Here is an 18,363-nt window from a genome sequence, read left to right as displayed (position 1 = left end):
AGGGACCTGGTAAGATTATTTCAGCCAGCAGGCGAGACCCACCATTGTTGAGCTCCTCTGAGAACCTGGCCTTGGCGTGTGGGTGTGAATATATGTGTGAGCGGTGTTGGGGGGGGGGAGGGAGGTGAGTGTGGATGTGTGTGTATTGACTGCTGTCTGCCCCACGCCGTTGCCGAGGTCTTAGATCTATTCTCTATTTAACCTTCGCTAGAACCTGCAGGTGAAGGGTCCAGCCCATTTCCCAGGAGAACAAACCGAGGCTCGGAGGTGAAGCCACTGGCTCAAGGTCACAGGCGAGGACTCTGCAGCCGCCCGCGCCTGTGTAGCCCTGGGTGGCGGGAGGAGGGCGTAGGCGTGGGGCGAGGCGGGGAGGCAGCCTCCGTAGGCAGAGCGATGACAGATAAATGGCTTGTCCTGTAAAGGCTGCACTTCTTCTTTTCCTGTTCTGCTTGCTCCGTTGGTCACTGGGGTGCTATCTCTCCACATTCCCAGAGCCCTCACCGGGGCCAGGCCCTGGGCTGGGCTCCAGGACTGTCAGGTCCGGGCAGGCAACCACAGTTGAGGGTGGGGGTGGGGGTGAATCCCCAGGGGGAAGGGGCACCGGTCTCTTGTGGGGTCTGACTTCTACACGGGGAAATGCAGACACGTTAAATGTGCACTTGACGGAGATTAATGTCCACAAGCCCCCACATAACACCACTCACGTGGAGATACAGGACCTCCCGTCACCCGGAGGGCTCCTCAGACCCCTTCCCATCGCTGCCTCCCTACAAGGATCGTCCCCCACCACCCCCTCCGCCCCCCACCCCTGTTTCCAAGGTTTTGCCTGTTTTTGGACATCTGGGGCACATGTCTTTTCGGAAAGCATTTTCTGAAAAATTTTTTTTAATGTTATTCATTTGGAAAGAAAGAGAGAGAGAGAGACAGAGTTCACGCATGGGCAAGCAGGGAGGGGCAGAGGGAGAGAGAGAGAATCTCAAGCAGACTAGTGCTGTCAGGGCAGAGCTCGACGTGGAGCTCGACCTCGTGAACTGTGAGATCATGACCTGAGCCGAAATCGAGAGTGGGAGGCCCAGCCGCCCAGGCGCCCCAGTGTTTTCGATGACAAAGTCTCGCATTCGGAAAACAAGCCCAGACCCCAGTAAACACAGTGCCGTGGTTAAGGGAGGGCAGGAGAGACCCCACTGGTGGCAGGCTGAGCCCCAGGGAAGCCCAAGCAGGGCTGCTGACCAGGCAGGCGACGGGGGCCGCCCTGATACTCTGATGTTTTGGTGGCAGAGACCACGTGGTGTCTCCTGGCTCCCAGCAGAGCCCAGTGCCTGCCAACACGTCTGTGCCCCCTGCTGTGTCTCCAGCAACCCCCCCCCCCGCCCCCCGCCCCCCGGCCCTGTCGCACCCGCCCGGTGCCCACGCACACCCACGGTGACGCCACTTCCTGGACAGCGGGTGGCCCCTGGACAAGATGTGCCATCTCTCTGTGCTTCAATGTCTTTCTTAAACAGAGGATCATCATAGCCCCTACCTTGTAGGTTTGTTAAGAGGACGGAGTGAATCGATTTTAAATAAGTTAATATTTATACAGAGTTGAGGAGACCGACACGAAAAAAAGCGCTTATGTAAAAATTAAATAAACAAACCTCGGTCCAATTCTGGCTGGTGGGAATATACTAGAACACGCGGGGTTTTTCACAGTGGGGCGTTAGAATCTCATGGAGAAGGCAGAGATTTTGCTGATTATCACGTAAAGGCGGGGGGAAGGGGGCCGCAAATGCCCTCTGGGTCCTCTCGTGGTGGGGGGTTGGGTTGGAGGGGGCTGGAGGAGGTCGATGGACTCCTGTGGTTCTGCTTTGCACAACGCGGAACCAGAGGAGGTACCTGATAAATGCCAACTGCTTGACTGATTTCCTGGCGGGCAGGAAGAGGGTCACTTGGCTCCTATCAACTTTCATTCCGCCTGCCAGCCCGCAGCCCTGGAGATTTGGGCCTTGGAGAAGCAAGGCCCAGGTGCTGCATAAAATCCATCCTGCAAGTCTCTTTGCCTGGACACGCAGTCCGTCACACCACCCCCCCCCAGCCCTTCCCAGAAAACGGGAGGCATTTCCCCACCCACTCGGCCTGGACGCATGCCTTGAACACCTCATCCCCGCAAGCGGCACACGTATTTTCCAGGTTGGGCCCTGAGGGAGGCTGAGAGCTGAGTTTTCTGCCACAGCCAAGGTCCTGGCCTGCGAGGCAGGTGACTTGTCTACACCCTGCGGGAGGCTCTTTGCCTGAAAGTGTCTTAGGTCCCTGAACACGTGCCTCAGGCCAAGGGCTTGGGGATGATCCCACGTGGGCCTGTGGATCCAAGCACCAAGTCCCAACTCGACTACAGGTTCATTCGCGTGGGATCTCCAGGTCCCCCGCACTTCCCTAGCCTCAGCCTTCCTTCCCTGCAGAATGGGCACAACCCCCTGCTGCCGGCTGTAATTGAATGAAGCAGTGCGATGTGATGCGGGAGAGCCAGACTCTCCGGGTTCAAGGCCGGGCTCTGCCATGGGACGCTGGGGGAAATGAATTCACCGCTCGGTGACTCGGTTTGCGCATCTGTGAAACAAGGATGGCGGGAGTTCCAACCTCCTATGGTGGTCGCGGGGCGGCGGGCGGGACCAAATGAGGCCAACAACTGTGCAGCACTTGGCACGCGACTTCCCATAGTTCACGGCCAATGCCAGTACATGATTGTACCTGTTGAGGACGCAGGGGTTAGAGGCTGGGCACTGAGGTCAGAGGGCCGGAGTCTGCGTCCCAGTGACATCACTCGTTAGCTGTGTGACCCTGGATAAATTAAACCACTTCCTTACCTGTTACGTGAGGTCAGTAATAATACCTAGCTCCGGCTGCGAGGTTTGAAGGGGCCGATCAAGGCAGAGTGCTGACACACGGTAAGCACTACTTGTCAATATCATATAGCCATCGTTATATAACTGTCGTTAATATTATTAATATTCTAATGGAGAGGCAAGGAAGCCAACACTTGGTGAACACCTATTACGGGGTAGTACTTCACGTGAATCCTCTGGTGAGGATATTCAAGGCCCAGCACTGGGTTTCTGCCTTCGGTCGAGGGGGGACGTAAGGTTCCCGGCGGGGGGGGGGGTGACCCACTTGTCCAAGACCCCAGAGGTGGGGAGGGGCAATCGGTCCCAGCTGTGCGATGTCCAGGGCAGGAAGGAAAGACGGACGCTTAAGCGAAGGCCTTTCACGTGGCAAGCGGGGGGCTCGGCGCCCCCCGGCCCCCCTTTGATCCGCATGGGAACCCTGGCTGCGGGTAGTACTGTCCCCCTTGGGCCGGTGACAGGCCTGAGTCTCTGGGAGGTGAGCTGTTTCAACTCTGCAAAGTCGCAGAGCCGGGATGCGACCGCGGTGGTCTGTCGGAATTCTGTTTACGCAGGTGTTTGGGGCACAACCTTCCGCCGACTCCCTCTGAGCCAGGGGAAACAAAGTCTTTGTGTCTAGAAAACCCCAGAGAGAGGTCCAAACCCTGCAGTCCCCAAGCCCTAGGGGCCGCACGCGATCCTCTCCCAGGCTCCCGAGACGAGGACGGGTGGCGGGGAGGGGGAGGGGCACACTCCCAAAGACAAAGACACTCCACACCCAAACTGGTCGTTGTTACCCAGAAATCTTTATTACAAAAATATTTTGCAAGCCAAAAAGTTTAAGTTGCAACTATATACAAAATGGGGCCTGTTTCCTTCCTAGCAGTCTTAAAATAAACTCCCGAAACCACGCTCCTTCCGTAGTGTTGTTTCGACCTCTTCCTTTTCCTGGGGTTCGATACACAAGGTATGGGAATCTCCAGGCTGCCAGGCCGGAGCTAAAGCTGCACAACTTCCTTGGCCTCATTCCCTTCCTCCCCTTCCAAAATTCAAAATAAAATAAAATAAAATGGCACCGAGAGAACACGCTCTTAAAATTCTGTGTGCCTACGTGGGTGCGCGTGCACGTACATGGGACACACTCAAGCACATGTGCCTTCTCTGGGCAGGAGAGAGGGAGGCTAAGGTTGACAAGCCAACCTTTTGGAACTTGGAAATGGCCCGAGCCAGGTGGCTGGGTCACTGTGCTCCCAGATGCCACAGAGAAACCCTGGCTCATCGGCCAAAACTGTCCACATGGCCCGTTGGCTCACCCGATTCCTGGATGCCGTCGTGTGAAATGCCAAATCTCTGTCCCCAAAGAACTGGGTCTGAGCTGAGCTCCCAGGGTTCCATGCGTAGGACCTGCTGATGGGCAGCATGGCTCAGCTTCTTGTTCTGATGGCCTGGAATCCCTGGGGCATCCGATGGATGGCCGGACCCAGGGGGCGACGAAGATTAACCTTTCCGCTCTAAGACTTGGTTGGTTACGCGTGAAGACCGAATCGACAGGGCTCGCAACGTCTGCTGGCCCTGGGCCCAGCCAGGCCCCCGACTGGAAGGGTGGGGATCAGAGGCAACAGGTCACAGCATCTGCCCAACCTCCTGAGACAGAGGGACAGAAGGAGGGTCAGTCCTGGCTTCACAGCTGCCCAGTCCTCCTGGCTGTTTGGGATTTATTCCAGTTTGATCCCCAAAGGGTTTGAGAGCAGAAGTAGAAGATTCCTCCTGCAGGGACCAGCTCAGAGAGCTGGAATGGGGTTGTCGTTAAGGGGCGGGGAAAACAGACAGGCATAGCTTCCCTCCCCCGTGTGGCCTTCCAGCGCTGGTAAGATGTCAGGGAGCAGGGGGGCATCTTTTCTCTCCCCTCTTTCTGGATGAGAAAACGGAGGCCTCGGGTCTCGACAAGCTTGCACTGTGAAGGACGCAGCCAGGAGGAGGAGCACTGAGCGGGTCTGGACTTAGCACGATGGGGGCACAGAAGACCGCAGTACCAGCCACGTGGCTCGGCTGAGAACGTGACCTATTTTGCCCTGGAGGGAAGGCTAAGCGTCTCCACGGGGCAGCCGCACTGCAACCTTCCTCCCCATCCTCGGGGTCTGGGACGTGGGGGAACCCAGTTTCCGCCGTAAGAGGGTTCCCCCGGGACGACCAACTGGTAAACCTTAGACCGCACAAGACCCGACCAGGTACTTCGACACATGACAAAGAGCCAAGAGAACGTTGCTGTCGTTTTAAGAAAAAAACCAAAACAAAACGAAACACCACAGATCAAATTTTCTAACACCTCAGGTTCAAGATTGCACATTTCACATTTCTCGATAATTTACAGGCGTCCGCGGCGAGATGTTGCTGAGTTAGTGCTAGCTGGAGGAAGCAAGCTCGGGTCTAGAAAGGAGAGGAGGGGCCGTGTGGAGCGTCACGGTTGGGACGGCGGGTCCTCAAGGAGTCTCGGAGGGCCACCAGGAGGAGGGGGGTTTTGTTACTCAGTCCTTGGTGGTGGTGGCGGTGGCGGCTGTGTGGGGGTTCCTCGGAGGCTCCTCCCCTCCCCCGGGGCTTGCGCCTCATCAATCCCGGGATGGGGAGGCTAGGACTCTCGGCAGCAGTCTCACCGAGTCTTGGGATGAGGGTCCCGGAGGGTTTTTTTTCCAGCTTCTCCACGGACGGGGCAGTTCGATCGAAAGGGACAATCTTCCCCAAGCCCCAGGTGGGTGGTGGTAAAAGGAGGTGGGGTTGTCTCCCTCCTCACCCTGGAAGATCAGGCTGCAGAGCACGAAGGGGGGCAATCAGGGTCTCCAAGACCGTGACCGAGACCCGCATGTTGATGGAGACAGGCATGAGGGTTCTTGGACCCTGGTGGTTCTGGCCAGTTCCCAGGTGGGTCCCCCGGCTAGTCTGGCAACATCGGCCTCCGCGTGTGGTGATGTGGGGGGACTGTGGCTGCCCTGGAAATGTCGAAGAGCCACGTGGGTTGGGGAGACAAGAACCAGCCTCATCCTGGAGTTCCAGGGCCTGCACCATCCCGGCCCTCTGGGAACTGGGCTGGCTGTCCCCATCACGGCTGTCCCACACGGGACAGGAAGGCTCGTGGGGACAGACCCTAGAGACGACCACGGTCCCATTCACTTCCTCTGGACCTGGACGCTGGCATACTCCGAGTAGGATGGCTCGGGCTTGGGGGCTGGCTGCTTGGGGGCCCGGTTGAGGTGGACCATGTCTAGGTCGGCGTAGGTGAGGGTGTCCTCGGGCGCGGGCGGCGGGCCGGTCTGAATGCTGGCGTACTCTGTGTGGTTGTTGGGCTCGGCGGCCCGCGGGGCGGCCTTCTTCCCCTTGGGCAGGTTCAAGTCTGCGTATGTGATGTCATTGTTGTCCTGGATCTAAATGTAGTGGAGAGAAGTTCATTCTGGAGCCCCCAGCCACTCCTCCGCCCATCGGTACCGAGGCTGGACGCTTCTGTCTCCCCTTGGGCCCCGCTGGCTCAGCCCTAATTCACGCCCCCCTCTTCTTCAGCCCAGATTCCCCGCCTCCCGCCTTACCCTTCCGATCCTCACCTGGCCCAAAGGAGCCTCCTACCCGCCAGTGGGGTCACCTCACGGTGCCGCCTCACCGTCCCTCCGCCCGACGTCCCGTTCTGTCCTTTCAGGGTTCTTCCCCCTGCCTGCTGTCCATTCCCCTTCTCCTCCTAACGAAACCCCTTCCACCTTGTGCCTTTTAGCACGTGCATCACTTCAACCTAAGACCACCCTCCCCTCGGCTGGCTCTAGGGTTCCTCTCTGTGCTTCCTCAAGCCGTGTCTCTCCATGACAGCACCCACCACCCAGGACCGACTCTGTCTGGGGGTCTGAGTAGGTGCCGACCCCCAGTGGGTGGAGATCCTCATCCGTTCACTGGTTTATTCAACACACCTTCACTAGGTTATGTTATAATGCAGAACCCAAGGCTGGCATTGAAGAAGCCCCATTGGTGTGGAATGAGTGAACGAACGAAAGAATGGATGGCAATTTCAGCCTCACGCAGGGTGCAGCTGGGGTCTGGGGGACTGGGAACAGGGGCATGCGAGGACGAGAGCCCAGGTAGCAGGTGAAGTAAGGAACCTGGGGTTTCAATCCTTCTCCTGCTCCGTCTAGCTGAGGGCCTTGGGGCAATCCACTTAAGCCTCTCTGGGCCTCGGTTTCCCCATCTGTAAGGCGGAGCTGGGATAGTGTCTGTTTCCAGGGTCCCTGTGAGGCTCAGACACGATCGCCCAGGTAAAGCGCACAGAACAGAGCCTGGCACACATCGAGGGAACCCGTGTGTCCGATAAATGCTAGCAATCATCAACCGCCTGGCAAATCTGGACATCTCCCGTGTGCTAATCTTATCGCTCGCCACGGCTGCCTTCAAATTACTCATCAGGAATCGCAAACTTTGCTTCTTCCGTGCCCAGCACCTCTGCTGTAGCAGGGGGCGGGGGGAACACCACCACGGCTCCTCGCTGGTGCTCAGTAAGCACCACGGAGCGCAGCTCCCGCAGGCTTACAGGCTCGGCGCCATCGCGGGGATCGTCTTATTGAGGCCCTATCTATCTCAGCCCGTCGCTAGGCGCCCCCTCCCCCGCTTTACAAGTGAAGAAACTGAAGCCCAGAGAGGTTAAACAATTTGGTTCAAGTCACACAGCTGCAAAGGATCCAGAGTCTGTTGGACCCGACAGCTGTGGTCTCACCGCACGGCCCCCTCTGTCCCGAGCCTTGCACACTCACTCACTTCTCTGTGGGAAACCCACAGCAACAGCATTAAAGTTCCTCCCTGGCAGGGGCCGGCACCTAGCACTGGGGATTCGAGACACAAGGCTGTAAGAAGCTCCGTGAGGGCCGGGCTGTGGCTGCCTTGGTCACTGCCCAGGGCCTGGCACATAGTAGGTGCTCAGGAAGTCGTGGCCGGCTGCGAATTCTGTGCAGGTTTTAGTGACCACCTCTCACCATCATCCTTTCCCCTGAAAGTTCCAGAGAGAAGTCCAGAGGTAACAATGACTGGGGAGAAGGCCTCGCTTTGTAATTACCCCTCGGGCTTGTGCCCGGGGCTGCCGGGGGGGGGCGGGGGCTGTCCCCGGTCGGGAGAGCAGGCCACAGTTGGGGCTTTACAAAGACCGTGCCTCTCAGCAGCCCGACTCTGTGCAACAGATTGCATCTAAAACGATGACAACACCCCGGGAAATGTCAAGGACAGCTGGTGCTCTCTCCTCGCGGGTTCAGGGCAGGGCCTGTCTCATCACAAGAGGCAGAGGAACCCTCGGCCTCCAAGGTCTGACAGCGTCAGCCCGTGAGAAGCAGGGCGAGGTCTCTCGGAATCAGGCCAACCACGCTGCCCGTGAAATCGCCCCGGCAGTGCTGCGGAGAAAGTGCCAGAAAGGGAGCATGCCCTTGCATGAGGCGATCGGTGAACAAACTGTGAGCGGTGCCCCCTGGAGTTGTGTGTTGGGTGCCCTGGGTCAAGGAGGTGGTGACCTTCTCCTGGCTGGGGCAGAGGACAAGGGGGAAAAGAGGACTGTGAGCATCCCCCCACTCTCTCCACCCCTGCCTCCACCCCACCCCTTCCCCCACTCCGAGGAAGGAGTCTTAATTTAGAACAGAATCTGCAACTCTGGTTGATGCAAAGAGATTGCACCAGTGAGAGTACCAGGAAGGGCATCTCACCAAGGACTGTACCTGGGTTATTTCTCTGGTATTCTTCTCGGGCTCATGCAACCTAAAAAGGAAAGAGACACACAGATAAAAATATCCTCACTATCTCCAGTGCTCATGCAAATTGGTAAGAATAACATTTCGGTTCCATTTCCTATATGGGCGGAGCAAGTCACAACAGAAACACAACGGCTTTATCAAATGTTTGGACAAAGGGGTCAATCTCACTAAAGAGGAACTTTCAGCAAGGCGCTCCCTCCCCTTTTTTTTTTTTTAAACCCACTCTTCCCCAGCAAGGATCTTCAAAAGTTGAAATACCGGGTGCTGGGGAAGGTATGGTGAAACAGACACGTTCACGCATTGCTGACGGGAAGGTTAAACCCACACCCTTTTGGGAAGACAGCTTGGCAAAATCGAGAGCTTGACTCATAAGTGCACATTTTTTTGGGAGAACTCAAAATATAGAAAAAGCTTGCTGCACAGAGGCATTTGTCACAGAGCGGGATAGGGAGGAAGGTTTCCATGTTACAGCTCTGCCAGTTGGAGCTGGTTAAGGAAATCAGGATAGACTCATAGATAAAAACTTAAAAGGTTTATGAGGAAGGGCTTTTTTTTTTTTTTATTACAAATGATTACATTAAAATGATAAGCAAAAAGGCAACATTCTCTGGAATGATCCCAAGCCTACAAAATTGTGTGGATCACCCGGGAAGGAAACATAGTAAAATGCTAACCGCAGTGGTCTTTGGGAGGGATTTTTTTTTTTTTCTTCCATTTCGTTCCCGTATTTTCCACACGTTCTCTATTCTACACATCTAGGTCTCAGCATTAAAAAAAAAAAAAAAAAGAGAGAGAGAGAGAGGCGGAACGGTGTCCTGGTTAATCAAAGAAGCTGTTCATGCACTTGATTCTGTAATTGGAGGCCATCGCTTGGCTCACTGCAGGGTCATGGTCAAGGTGGTGAGCAACCCGGAGCCACTGTTTCTGTAGGAGTTGTGTAAATTCTCAGGCCGGCAACTCCAGGGATGTTAGCCTGGATAATGTCAGAAATGAGCAATGGGGCTTGGCAGCAGGGTTATTAATGGATTTGGCATGAGCTCTTGGCTCAGAAAGCAGTTCTGGGGCATGACAAGCCCCACGTGGCCACAGAAACAACCCTCTGGGAGCAGGGACGCTGGCTGCGGAGGAAGATCACGAAGGTCTATCCACACCCCTATTGCTTCCAACCCTTCCAGGAACCCCCGCTGCCTCTGGTTCGAGTAAGACTCATCACCCTGCGCGTCAGCCCCGCACGGTCTGGCCTCTGCTGACCTCCCCCAGGCCCCTTCACGCTCCTGACCTCGGTGACCCACTTACCCACCCACCAAATCTCTCCTGAGGGTTATTCGATGAGATGCATTTTGCGTCCACGACGGCCTGGAAAGCTGCCCTCCGCCGCTTTGTCTCTTGGTGAACTCTTGTGCACTCTTCAAGACTCAACTGTGGTGTTGCCTCCTTGGGCGACACTTCTGTGACAGTGGTGGACTGTCTAGACTGCCCCTCCGTGACAGCCCCAAGCCCCCTTGCCTATTTTCCAATCTGGCGTATGCGTCTGTCCGCCGCCTGCCTGCCACGCTTCCTCAGCACGTGGGTACAAGTGCTCCAAGGTGACCTGGCATGAAGATAGGCTGCCCCGGGGCCTTTGCACATGCAGCCCTCCTTGCCTCTTCATTCGCTTCACTGCTTCTCTTCCCTCAGATGTGGTTTCAAATAGTCCTTTCTCGGGGAAACCTCCACTGAACCCCAAACTCCAGTCTCAGAACACTGGGTTCCTCTCTTTCAGAGCGGACTGGAAGTAATCATCCATTTGGTTGTGTCCGGCTGTCCTGTGTCTGAGAACGGCACTGCTGTTACCCATCCCTGTGCGCAGGCTACAGAAGTGGGAGTCAACCCTGACCCTCCTCTGCCCTCCTTTACAACCCATGTTAACCCATCCCAGCGCTTGCTGACTCTGCTTCCAAAATCCCAGCCACTCAGCCTCCCCCACCGTCCTCAGGAGCCTCTCCGGCGTCCCTGCTTCTGTGTCCGCCCCTCGGCCTGCCATTCTCCACATTGGAAAAGGCATAAGTGAGGTCACGTTATATTCCGCTCCAAACCCTCAACCCACTGTCAGCACACAGGGAGATCCATGTCTGTATCCGGGATGGTTCAGCCGCACGATCGCTGCCCCCCCCCCCCCCGGAATGTTCTAGCCTCCCATCTCTTCCCCTCGCCCACTCCAGGCCAGCTGCTCTGACCTCCTCCGTGTTCCATGAACATTTCCAACTGCTCCTGCCTCGGGGTCTTGGCACTGGCCGTTCCCTCTGCCTGGTCCACTCTTGCCCCAGATATTCCCGCAGCGGGAGCCTCCTCGTCCTTCCGCTACCTTCTGAATGTCACCTCCTTAGCCAAGCTTGCCCTGACCGCCCACGGCACCCCACCCCCTGCTCTGCTCCGTGCCCAGCTGTATTTTATTTAGTCAGCGCCCGCATCACAGCGTGCATTAACCTCCCCCCCACCTTGCTTGGTGACCTGCCCCCTGATGGACCGTGGGCTCCGCGCTGGAGCCCCGACACCCGGTGACGGGCTCATACACTGGCAGCGCCCCCAAAGTATTTGTTGAGTGAGTGAATGAATGAATGAATGAACGCGGAATCAAAAGGGCCACGAGACCGGGGCGAGTGTCTATTTCGCTCTCCTTCACAATCCCCCAGCTTAAGGCCTGGCACGGAGCTGGGCTCAATTCAGATGAATAAATGAAAGAATCAGAGAAGCCCTAAATATTCCAAGAATAAACGCGCTGAATGTCTGACAAGTGAACAAATGGCCGCCCGAACGAACCCCAGTGCCCAATTAAGGGAGCGGAGACATGGTTTGCTCTCGTCTGAGCTGGGGGAGATTACAGACAATGTTCTACCTGCACGCTCCCAACCCAGGGAGTGAGAGCTACCCAGGCCCTCACCAGCCCTGCAACCCGAAGGGCCCTTTGAGCTCAAAGCGGCGGCCTCCCCCCGCCCCTCCCTCGGCACCCTCCCCGAGGTGCTCGGTTGTTACCCACGCCAGCGTCCTCTGGAAAGCGTCTGATCCCAGCCAGCCGACTGAAGCCAGCGCTGCATGGAAACTACCATTACCTCTCACCAGCTATCGCTTTGGTTTGGAGAGATGAAAGGGACAGAGCAATCTGACGGCTCCCTTGGTAGGTTCACGTTGGAAAAATAGAAAACAGGCAGAAAACGGTTGGCTTCTCTGGGGAAGGAGAGCATCAGAGCACCAGCGTTCAGCGTCAGAGGTATCTGGGCTTCACGACTTCTCTGAGCCTCGGCTTCTTCCAGCACACACACACACACACACACGGCCAAGAAGAAGCTTCTAGAACAAGGGTTCTCAAAGTCTGGGTTGGAGGCAACAACATCAGCACCACTTGGGAACTCGTTAGGAATGGAAATTCTGCAGCAGAAAGTCGGGGGCGGGGGGGGGCCAGTAATCTGTGTTTGAACAAGCCGTCTAGAAAATTCTGCCACACACTTGAGGTGGAGAAGCTCTGTTCAATTAAAACGGGATGATTGCAAATCAGAGGGGTTTTGCTATAATTAAAATCACCAACGGGCTACTATGGGAAAAGGCATAGATCGGTTCCCGGAACGCAGTCAGTGCTTGATAAATGTTAGCGGCCGAGGCTGTTATTATTATTATTATTGACACCACCCCTTTCTTTCGGGAACTTACTGTCTAACTGGGGAGATCAGACGAGTAAAAAATAACGGCGACAATAAGGAAAAAAGAAAAGAAAAAAGAGCGATCCGTATCTGAGGCCGCGAAGCACTTGGAGAAGGAGAGTTTTAGGGATCCGGGGGAGGAAGAGATGGGGATTGGGACCACGGTCTGGGGTGGCATTCGTTCAGTCCGCATTCATTTGTTCATTCAACACACCTTAACTGAGCACCTACTCCATTCCAGGCATGGTGTGAAGTTCAGCAGTCACGGGGTGGGTTATAACACGGGGCACGTGCATTGACAGTTTGAATATACCACCAAGGTGTCAGTGCAGGGGCCCCAGGAGAGCTCGCAGGATGGGCCTCCGTCCTGGGGGGGTGGTAATGCCCCTCTCCGAACCGGGAGAAAGGGCGGGAGGTAAGCAGATGAAAGGGTGACCTCCCATGTGGCACATCTCCAGGGGGCGCTGTTCACAGAACCCACTGTGACTGCTGCCTCCTGGCATGGTAGAGACCTTGGGTGGTGCCTGAGCACATCTCAGGGAGAGAGGCCAGCACGCAAGGGCTGGAAGGACAGTGAGGACACAGCGTGTGGGAGGCTGTGAAGGGAGTGCAGCCAGTCTGAGTCACCAAGCACGAGGGCTGGGGAGTGGCCAGGAATGAAACTGTCCAAGTTAGTAAAGGCCAGACCACGAGGGGCTTGAGGGCCTCAGTAGTGCGGCTGGACTATGTTGAGGGCCGTAGGGAGCCACTGAAGGTTTTTAGGCAAAGGACAGAATTTGAGTCTTGCCCTTGGAAAAGAGTGTACCCGGCATACACACACACACACAACGCCCCCATTGCCCCCAACCTTGGCGTTGTCCTTGACTCTACAGTCCATCAGCAAGACCTCTTGACTCTACCTCCAAAACGTATCCAGGATCTGAGCATTTCTCAGTCATCCCACTGCCACGGTCCAGGCCACCATCATGTGCTTGGACCACTGCAGTAGCCTCCTCCCAGGCCCCTCTACCTCCTCTACCCTCAGCTCCTACAGCTTGTTCCCCACATGGCGGTCAGGTGGTACTTTTAAAACCAAAGTCAGATCAATCTCCCTCCTATGGCTCCTCATCCCACAGGGGGTAAAACCCTAGACCGCTGGCCTCCACCCCAGAACCTCAGTTCCTGCTCTGCATTCAGAAATCCACAAAGCTCTTGAAAGAAAGAAAGAAAGAAAGAAAGAAAGAAAGAAAGAAAGAGAGGGAAGGAGGGAAGGAGAGAGAAAGAAAGAAAGAAAGAAAGAAAGAAAGAAAGAAAGAAAGAAAGAAAAGGAAGAAAAGAAAGAGAATTGCACAACCTATTTGTTAGCAAAACCTGACCTGAACCAACATGAAGCTATTTATGGCTTTTATTTATTGCCCATGCGGGGCATGCCCATGCAATTTATTTATTGTTTCCATGCAGGTACATTCAAGTGGTAGATTATGGGGATCTCTGGATCTCTCCACTGGGGGTGAGTATCAGGGGCTTTCCTTTAGAAGCTGAAAAGTCTGAATTAGTAATAAACCTGGCTGCACGGCCTTGGGCTGAAACCGCAGACCTGAATCTCTCTAGGCTCATCTCTTGCCCTCCCTCGTGTTCCTTCTGCCCCAGCCCACAGGCCTCCTCGGGTCCTCTGGCTTTGGCCACGCCCACTCTCTGGCCCAGCAGACAGCCCTCCTTCACAGCGTCCTGGCTCAGGTCCCTGCTCACATCCTCTTTTCAACAGAGGAAGCCTGCTCCCCGGCCTAAACTAGCTCCCCCCATTCATCTCCATCCCCTTGCTGGGCCTGACTCGTTACCACCTGACATGACATTACACATCGCTTCCTTCTCTCACTGGAGTCTGAGGCCCACGAAGGCCTGGATTCTTGTTCACTGCTGTCTCTCCAGCACCCGGAACAGCTGGCACATAGTAGAGACTCAGCAAAAATCACTGCAAACATGAACCAGCAAACTAACGTACCATCTGTGACGTAATGTCACACGCTAGCCCCTGACCAGGCCCTGGGCTTCAAGAGGGCAGTACGAGGCTTCTACCCTACGTACCTTGGCATTCCCAGGGTCACCCGTGCCAAGGAAGTCAACACACAGTGAACGAATGAAGGCAAGGGCAGAGTACCAGCTTGGATCTGGGAGCTGTGTGTGTGCGGCAGCTTTCTGCCACCACCCAGATGAAATGTGATGAAGGTCTTGCTGTCTACGGACAGCAGGCAGGAAATCAGAGCCTCTGTGTGCGGAAATCGCCTCATTTGAGACAATCATGAAAAACAGACCTGGCAGAGCAGCTGACAAAGGAGAGAAATGGGAAGGTTGCCTGGCACAGGAGTCAGGGTCAGTGGGTGTGGACTCTGCTTTTCAGGTTTTGGGCGTTGTCAACCAACCAACCAACTAACCACCAACCAGCCAACCAACCACCAACCAACCAACCAATCAACAACCAACCAACCAATCAACAACCAACCAACCACCAACCAACCAACCCCCAACCAACCAACTAATCAACAACCAACCAACTAATCAACAACCAACCAACCAACCAACCACCCACCAACCAACCAACCACCAACCAAACAACCAACCACAACCAACCAACCAACCAACAACCAACCAATCAACAACCAACCAACCAACCTACCAACCAATCAACAACCAACCAATCAACCACCAACCAACCAACCAACAACCAACCAACCAACCAACCAACCACCAAGCAACCAACCACCAACCAACTAACCAATCAACAACCAACCAACCAACCAACCAACCACCAACCAATCAACAACCAACCAACCAACCACCAACCAACCAACCCACCACCAACCAACCAACCAACCACCAACCAACCAACCAACCAACCACCAACCAACCACCAACCAACCAACCAACCACCAACCAACCAACCAACCAACCACCAACCAACCACCAACCAACCAACCAACCACCAACCAACCAACCAACAAGCAACCAACCACTGCAGAGGCATCCTAGCCCAGCGGCACACTTACCTCGTAGAAGAAGTGGAGCCCTTGGCTGAAAGAGACAAAAAACAAAAAACAAAAACCAGTTATTTAACCTAGAAACACTGTTCTTACGTAACTCTTTTGGTGGGGGGGACAAAGGTTTGCCTCCAGGGAGGTTGTGAGGAATTGTTGAAATCACCTCCTTTGAACCACAGGAATTCCCCCATGCTCACTCCAGTGGGGTGTTCCATCATCTTCTGTCAGGAGGGCCAGTGGGCTGGGCCTTCCCACTTCCCCACTTCTGGGCGTTACCAAGGTCAGATCTCAAAGCAGCCTTCAGCCCAGGAGGGGCCAACTGCCCTGCTCTGTCTGGGCCTCAGTTCCACTCACGATACACCTTACCTGAGACCCTACAGGACCCCTACAGGCCCTTCACTGCTGGAGAACAGACTCTAGTCGGGGGTGGGGGGGTGGGGAGCCGGTGTGCATCCCATGTCTCCCCCCCCACCGACCCCAGCTCACTCGCCGTGTGACCCTGGTGGGTCACTTCCCCTCTGTGAGCTTGGATTTCAGCTCTCCAGCTCACAGGGTTGGGCTGGACATCCATTTATTTTCATGTCACCACTTTCCAAAAAAGGATCTTAGGAGGGAAGAAAGGGTCCATCTGGTTCAGAGATTTTAAGCCTATGATATGGGGCATCCCACAGAGAAGCTGCTGGGGTTTGGCCACTATTGGACTCCCATGCCACTGTAAAATTGTAATTAAAAAGCAACCTGCACACCAAACGCGCTCTGCACCGCGCTTTGACAGGCTGGAGGCTGCCACAAGGCGAGAATTCTCCCTGCCGGGTGAATGCCTGGTGCCTGGACAGGCGGTGGAGTTTTAGGTGAGCGGGTACCAGCTGGGAAGGCTGCAGCCCGGCATCCAATGTCCAAATGGACGCCGATGGGTTGCAAAGTGCCGGGACGTGGGTCGTCTCAGGGAGTCCAATGACAGGACACTGACCACTCACTTTACACCAAAGAGACTCGGTGTCTCCCTGGAGCCACACAGCTGGTAAGCAGGAGGGCTGAAATCAGGACATTTCATCGCGAGTGTTGGGAGGATGGGCAGACTCCTCCAGGGACCAATGAGGGGAAAGGTCATCTCACCGGGGAGGAGACGATGTGTAGAGTGATCCCAAACATGGTCCCTGGGGGACCCGCTGACCAGGTTTGAATCCCGGCCCCGCCACTGACCAGCTGTGAGGCCCTGGGCAAGTTTTAGAACATCTCCATGCCTCAGTTTCCTCATCGGTAAAAGTGGGTTAGTAACACCACTACAGAAGTCTGTGGGGAGAACAATGCCTGGCACATGAGGCGAACTGAGGGAGTGCTAGTTGTCACTGTCACCAAGCCTCCGTGTGACAGCTGGGCTCTGCACCCAAAGAGACCCGTCACCCAGGGGCTGGGATTTCACTAACGGCCACCGCGAATGCTATCCGACCCTCACTGGGCAGCGGACTCTGCTTCGCCACCCTTCCCGTGCGAAGGCTCTCCTTGGACGTTAGGGAAAAACCACCGGGTGGATCACCTGGCAGAAGCCCTTCCAGATTCCAGAAAGGTGGGGCCTGATGCCAGCCTCCCAGATGGGGAGCTAAGGCTCGGCCAGGACTCACAGCCAAATGCTTTCAGCCAGTCCAGGAAGGAGGGAAACCTGGGGGCCGGAGGGGAGGGGCTGCAGAGGAGAGGTGTGAACAGCACGCCCATCTGAGCCCAGCCTAGGGGTCTGGGTGCAGAGAGGCAGCTCGGGACAGCACTTTGCGCGTCACAGTCCGTGGCATATGGTGGGTCACAAGCAGCATGTTAAAGAGAATTTAGTATAGACTAGGACAGAAAAGCAAATATCAGAGTTCCAATTTTATCTATAGGAGTGTGGTACGTACGTGCTGGGTTGAGGCATGAAGTGTATTTCTATAACTTGAAGTCAAGTTAAGGTGCAGAAACGCTGGCTTAAAATGGTCTCCTCCAAGGGAGGCACTGCTCTACCCATTTTACGGGTGAGGAAACCGAGGCTCACGGAAGCCAAACTGATCGTTTAGAGCATGTAACAAAGGTCTGGAGCCCTGGTTTGTCTGACTCCAAAGTCAGAGGCCTTGTCACAGCAGTAACTACATGCACTCAAACAAGGGCATGATGTCCTAGATTTGAACTGGTGCCCTCCTGCTGGGGAGCCAGAGGCTGTGTGCCTTGCTGCCGTGAGGACAGCTTTCCAGGAAGGTGGCTCATGTTTCTGGGCTCATGTACAATTCTGACAACATTTACTGAGCACCTGCTGTGTGCCAGGCACTGTCCTCACATTTCACGTGACATCACCCATTTAATCTTTCCAATGGTTTTAGGGAAGGTGCTGGTATGATCCCTACTCCCTCCAGCCTCCTGCCTACGGGCTGGACGTGTCAACCTGGACAGGTAAGAGGAAAGCAGGAGTTTGCCGGGGTTACCGGCAAATACTGTTTCCTCGGGAGGCCCTCTTCACACCCTGGCATCTCCCTGCTCTTCACCTTGGTGGTGGTCCCGTGAGGAGGTGAGGCCTGGAGCAGTGACGGCTATCTTGCGCCCATGAGGCAAGGCCGAGGGAGGGCCCCCCTCCCCAATCCAGCCTGGTGACGGTGCTGCACCAGCCATGGCACCAGCTACTGCTGGGCTCTTTGTGGAAGAGACTGGACTTCCTCACGGCCTCGCCCTCTGGGAAGGACAGCCTCGGGGCGCAAACTCTTGGGGAGGAAGAGGAAAATCCACGCACCTTTCTTCTGTCGGATTCGGAGGAGGTAGAGGGCTGCGATCACGAGAGTCACCAGCAGGGCACAAACCACGCCCACCACAATGAAGATGGTCTGGCTTTCATTTTTGTCTAGGGACCACACGGAACAGAGGCTTCATGTATGCAGCTTAGAAACAGCGAAACTTAATACCCACCACCCCTTTTCACCGCGAGGTAGGCATCACGAACGGAGACCATCTGGCCGTACGTGTTGGGAGCCACGGGGGCACGTTCAGGGGTAGGCACACCCTTCCCGGCGGGGGCCACCGTGGGCAGTGCTAACATCACGCT

General features: G+C 55.6%; 1 protein-coding gene across 3 annotated transcripts in view; it reads right to left on the bottom strand.

Moving 5' to 3' along the window:
• Window positions 1-3,645: 3,645 nt before the first annotated feature.
• Window positions 3,646-18,363, bottom strand: part of SIRPA (signal regulatory protein alpha) — a 42,015-nt gene continuing 27,297 nt past the window's right edge. For 2 of the 3 annotated variants that reach the window (XM_045053803.1, XM_045053804.1), the window contains exons 6-9: window positions 18,055-18,162; window positions 15,315-15,339; window positions 8,582-8,621; window positions 3,646-6,274 (exon numbers count right to left, since the gene is read on the bottom strand). In XM_045053803.1, coding sequence (XP_044909738.1) covers window positions 6,020-6,274; window positions 8,582-8,621; window positions 15,315-15,339; window positions 18,055-18,162 — 428 coding nt within the window. In that variant the 3' untranslated portion in view covers window positions 3,646-6,019. The remainder of the gene's footprint in view (window positions 6,275-8,581; window positions 8,622-15,314; window positions 15,340-18,054; window positions 18,163-18,363) is intronic. The other variant, XM_045053805.1, reaches the window with a different exon arrangement.

Source organism: Felis catus, chromosome A3 (assembly GCF_018350175.1).
Source record: "Felis catus isolate Fca126 chromosome A3, F.catus_Fca126_mat1.0, whole genome shotgun sequence".
Taxonomy (NCBI): domain Eukaryota; kingdom Metazoa; phylum Chordata; class Mammalia; order Carnivora; family Felidae; genus Felis; species Felis catus.
Note: the sequence above shows the minus strand (reverse complement) of the source record. Positions and strands in the feature narration are given on the sequence as shown.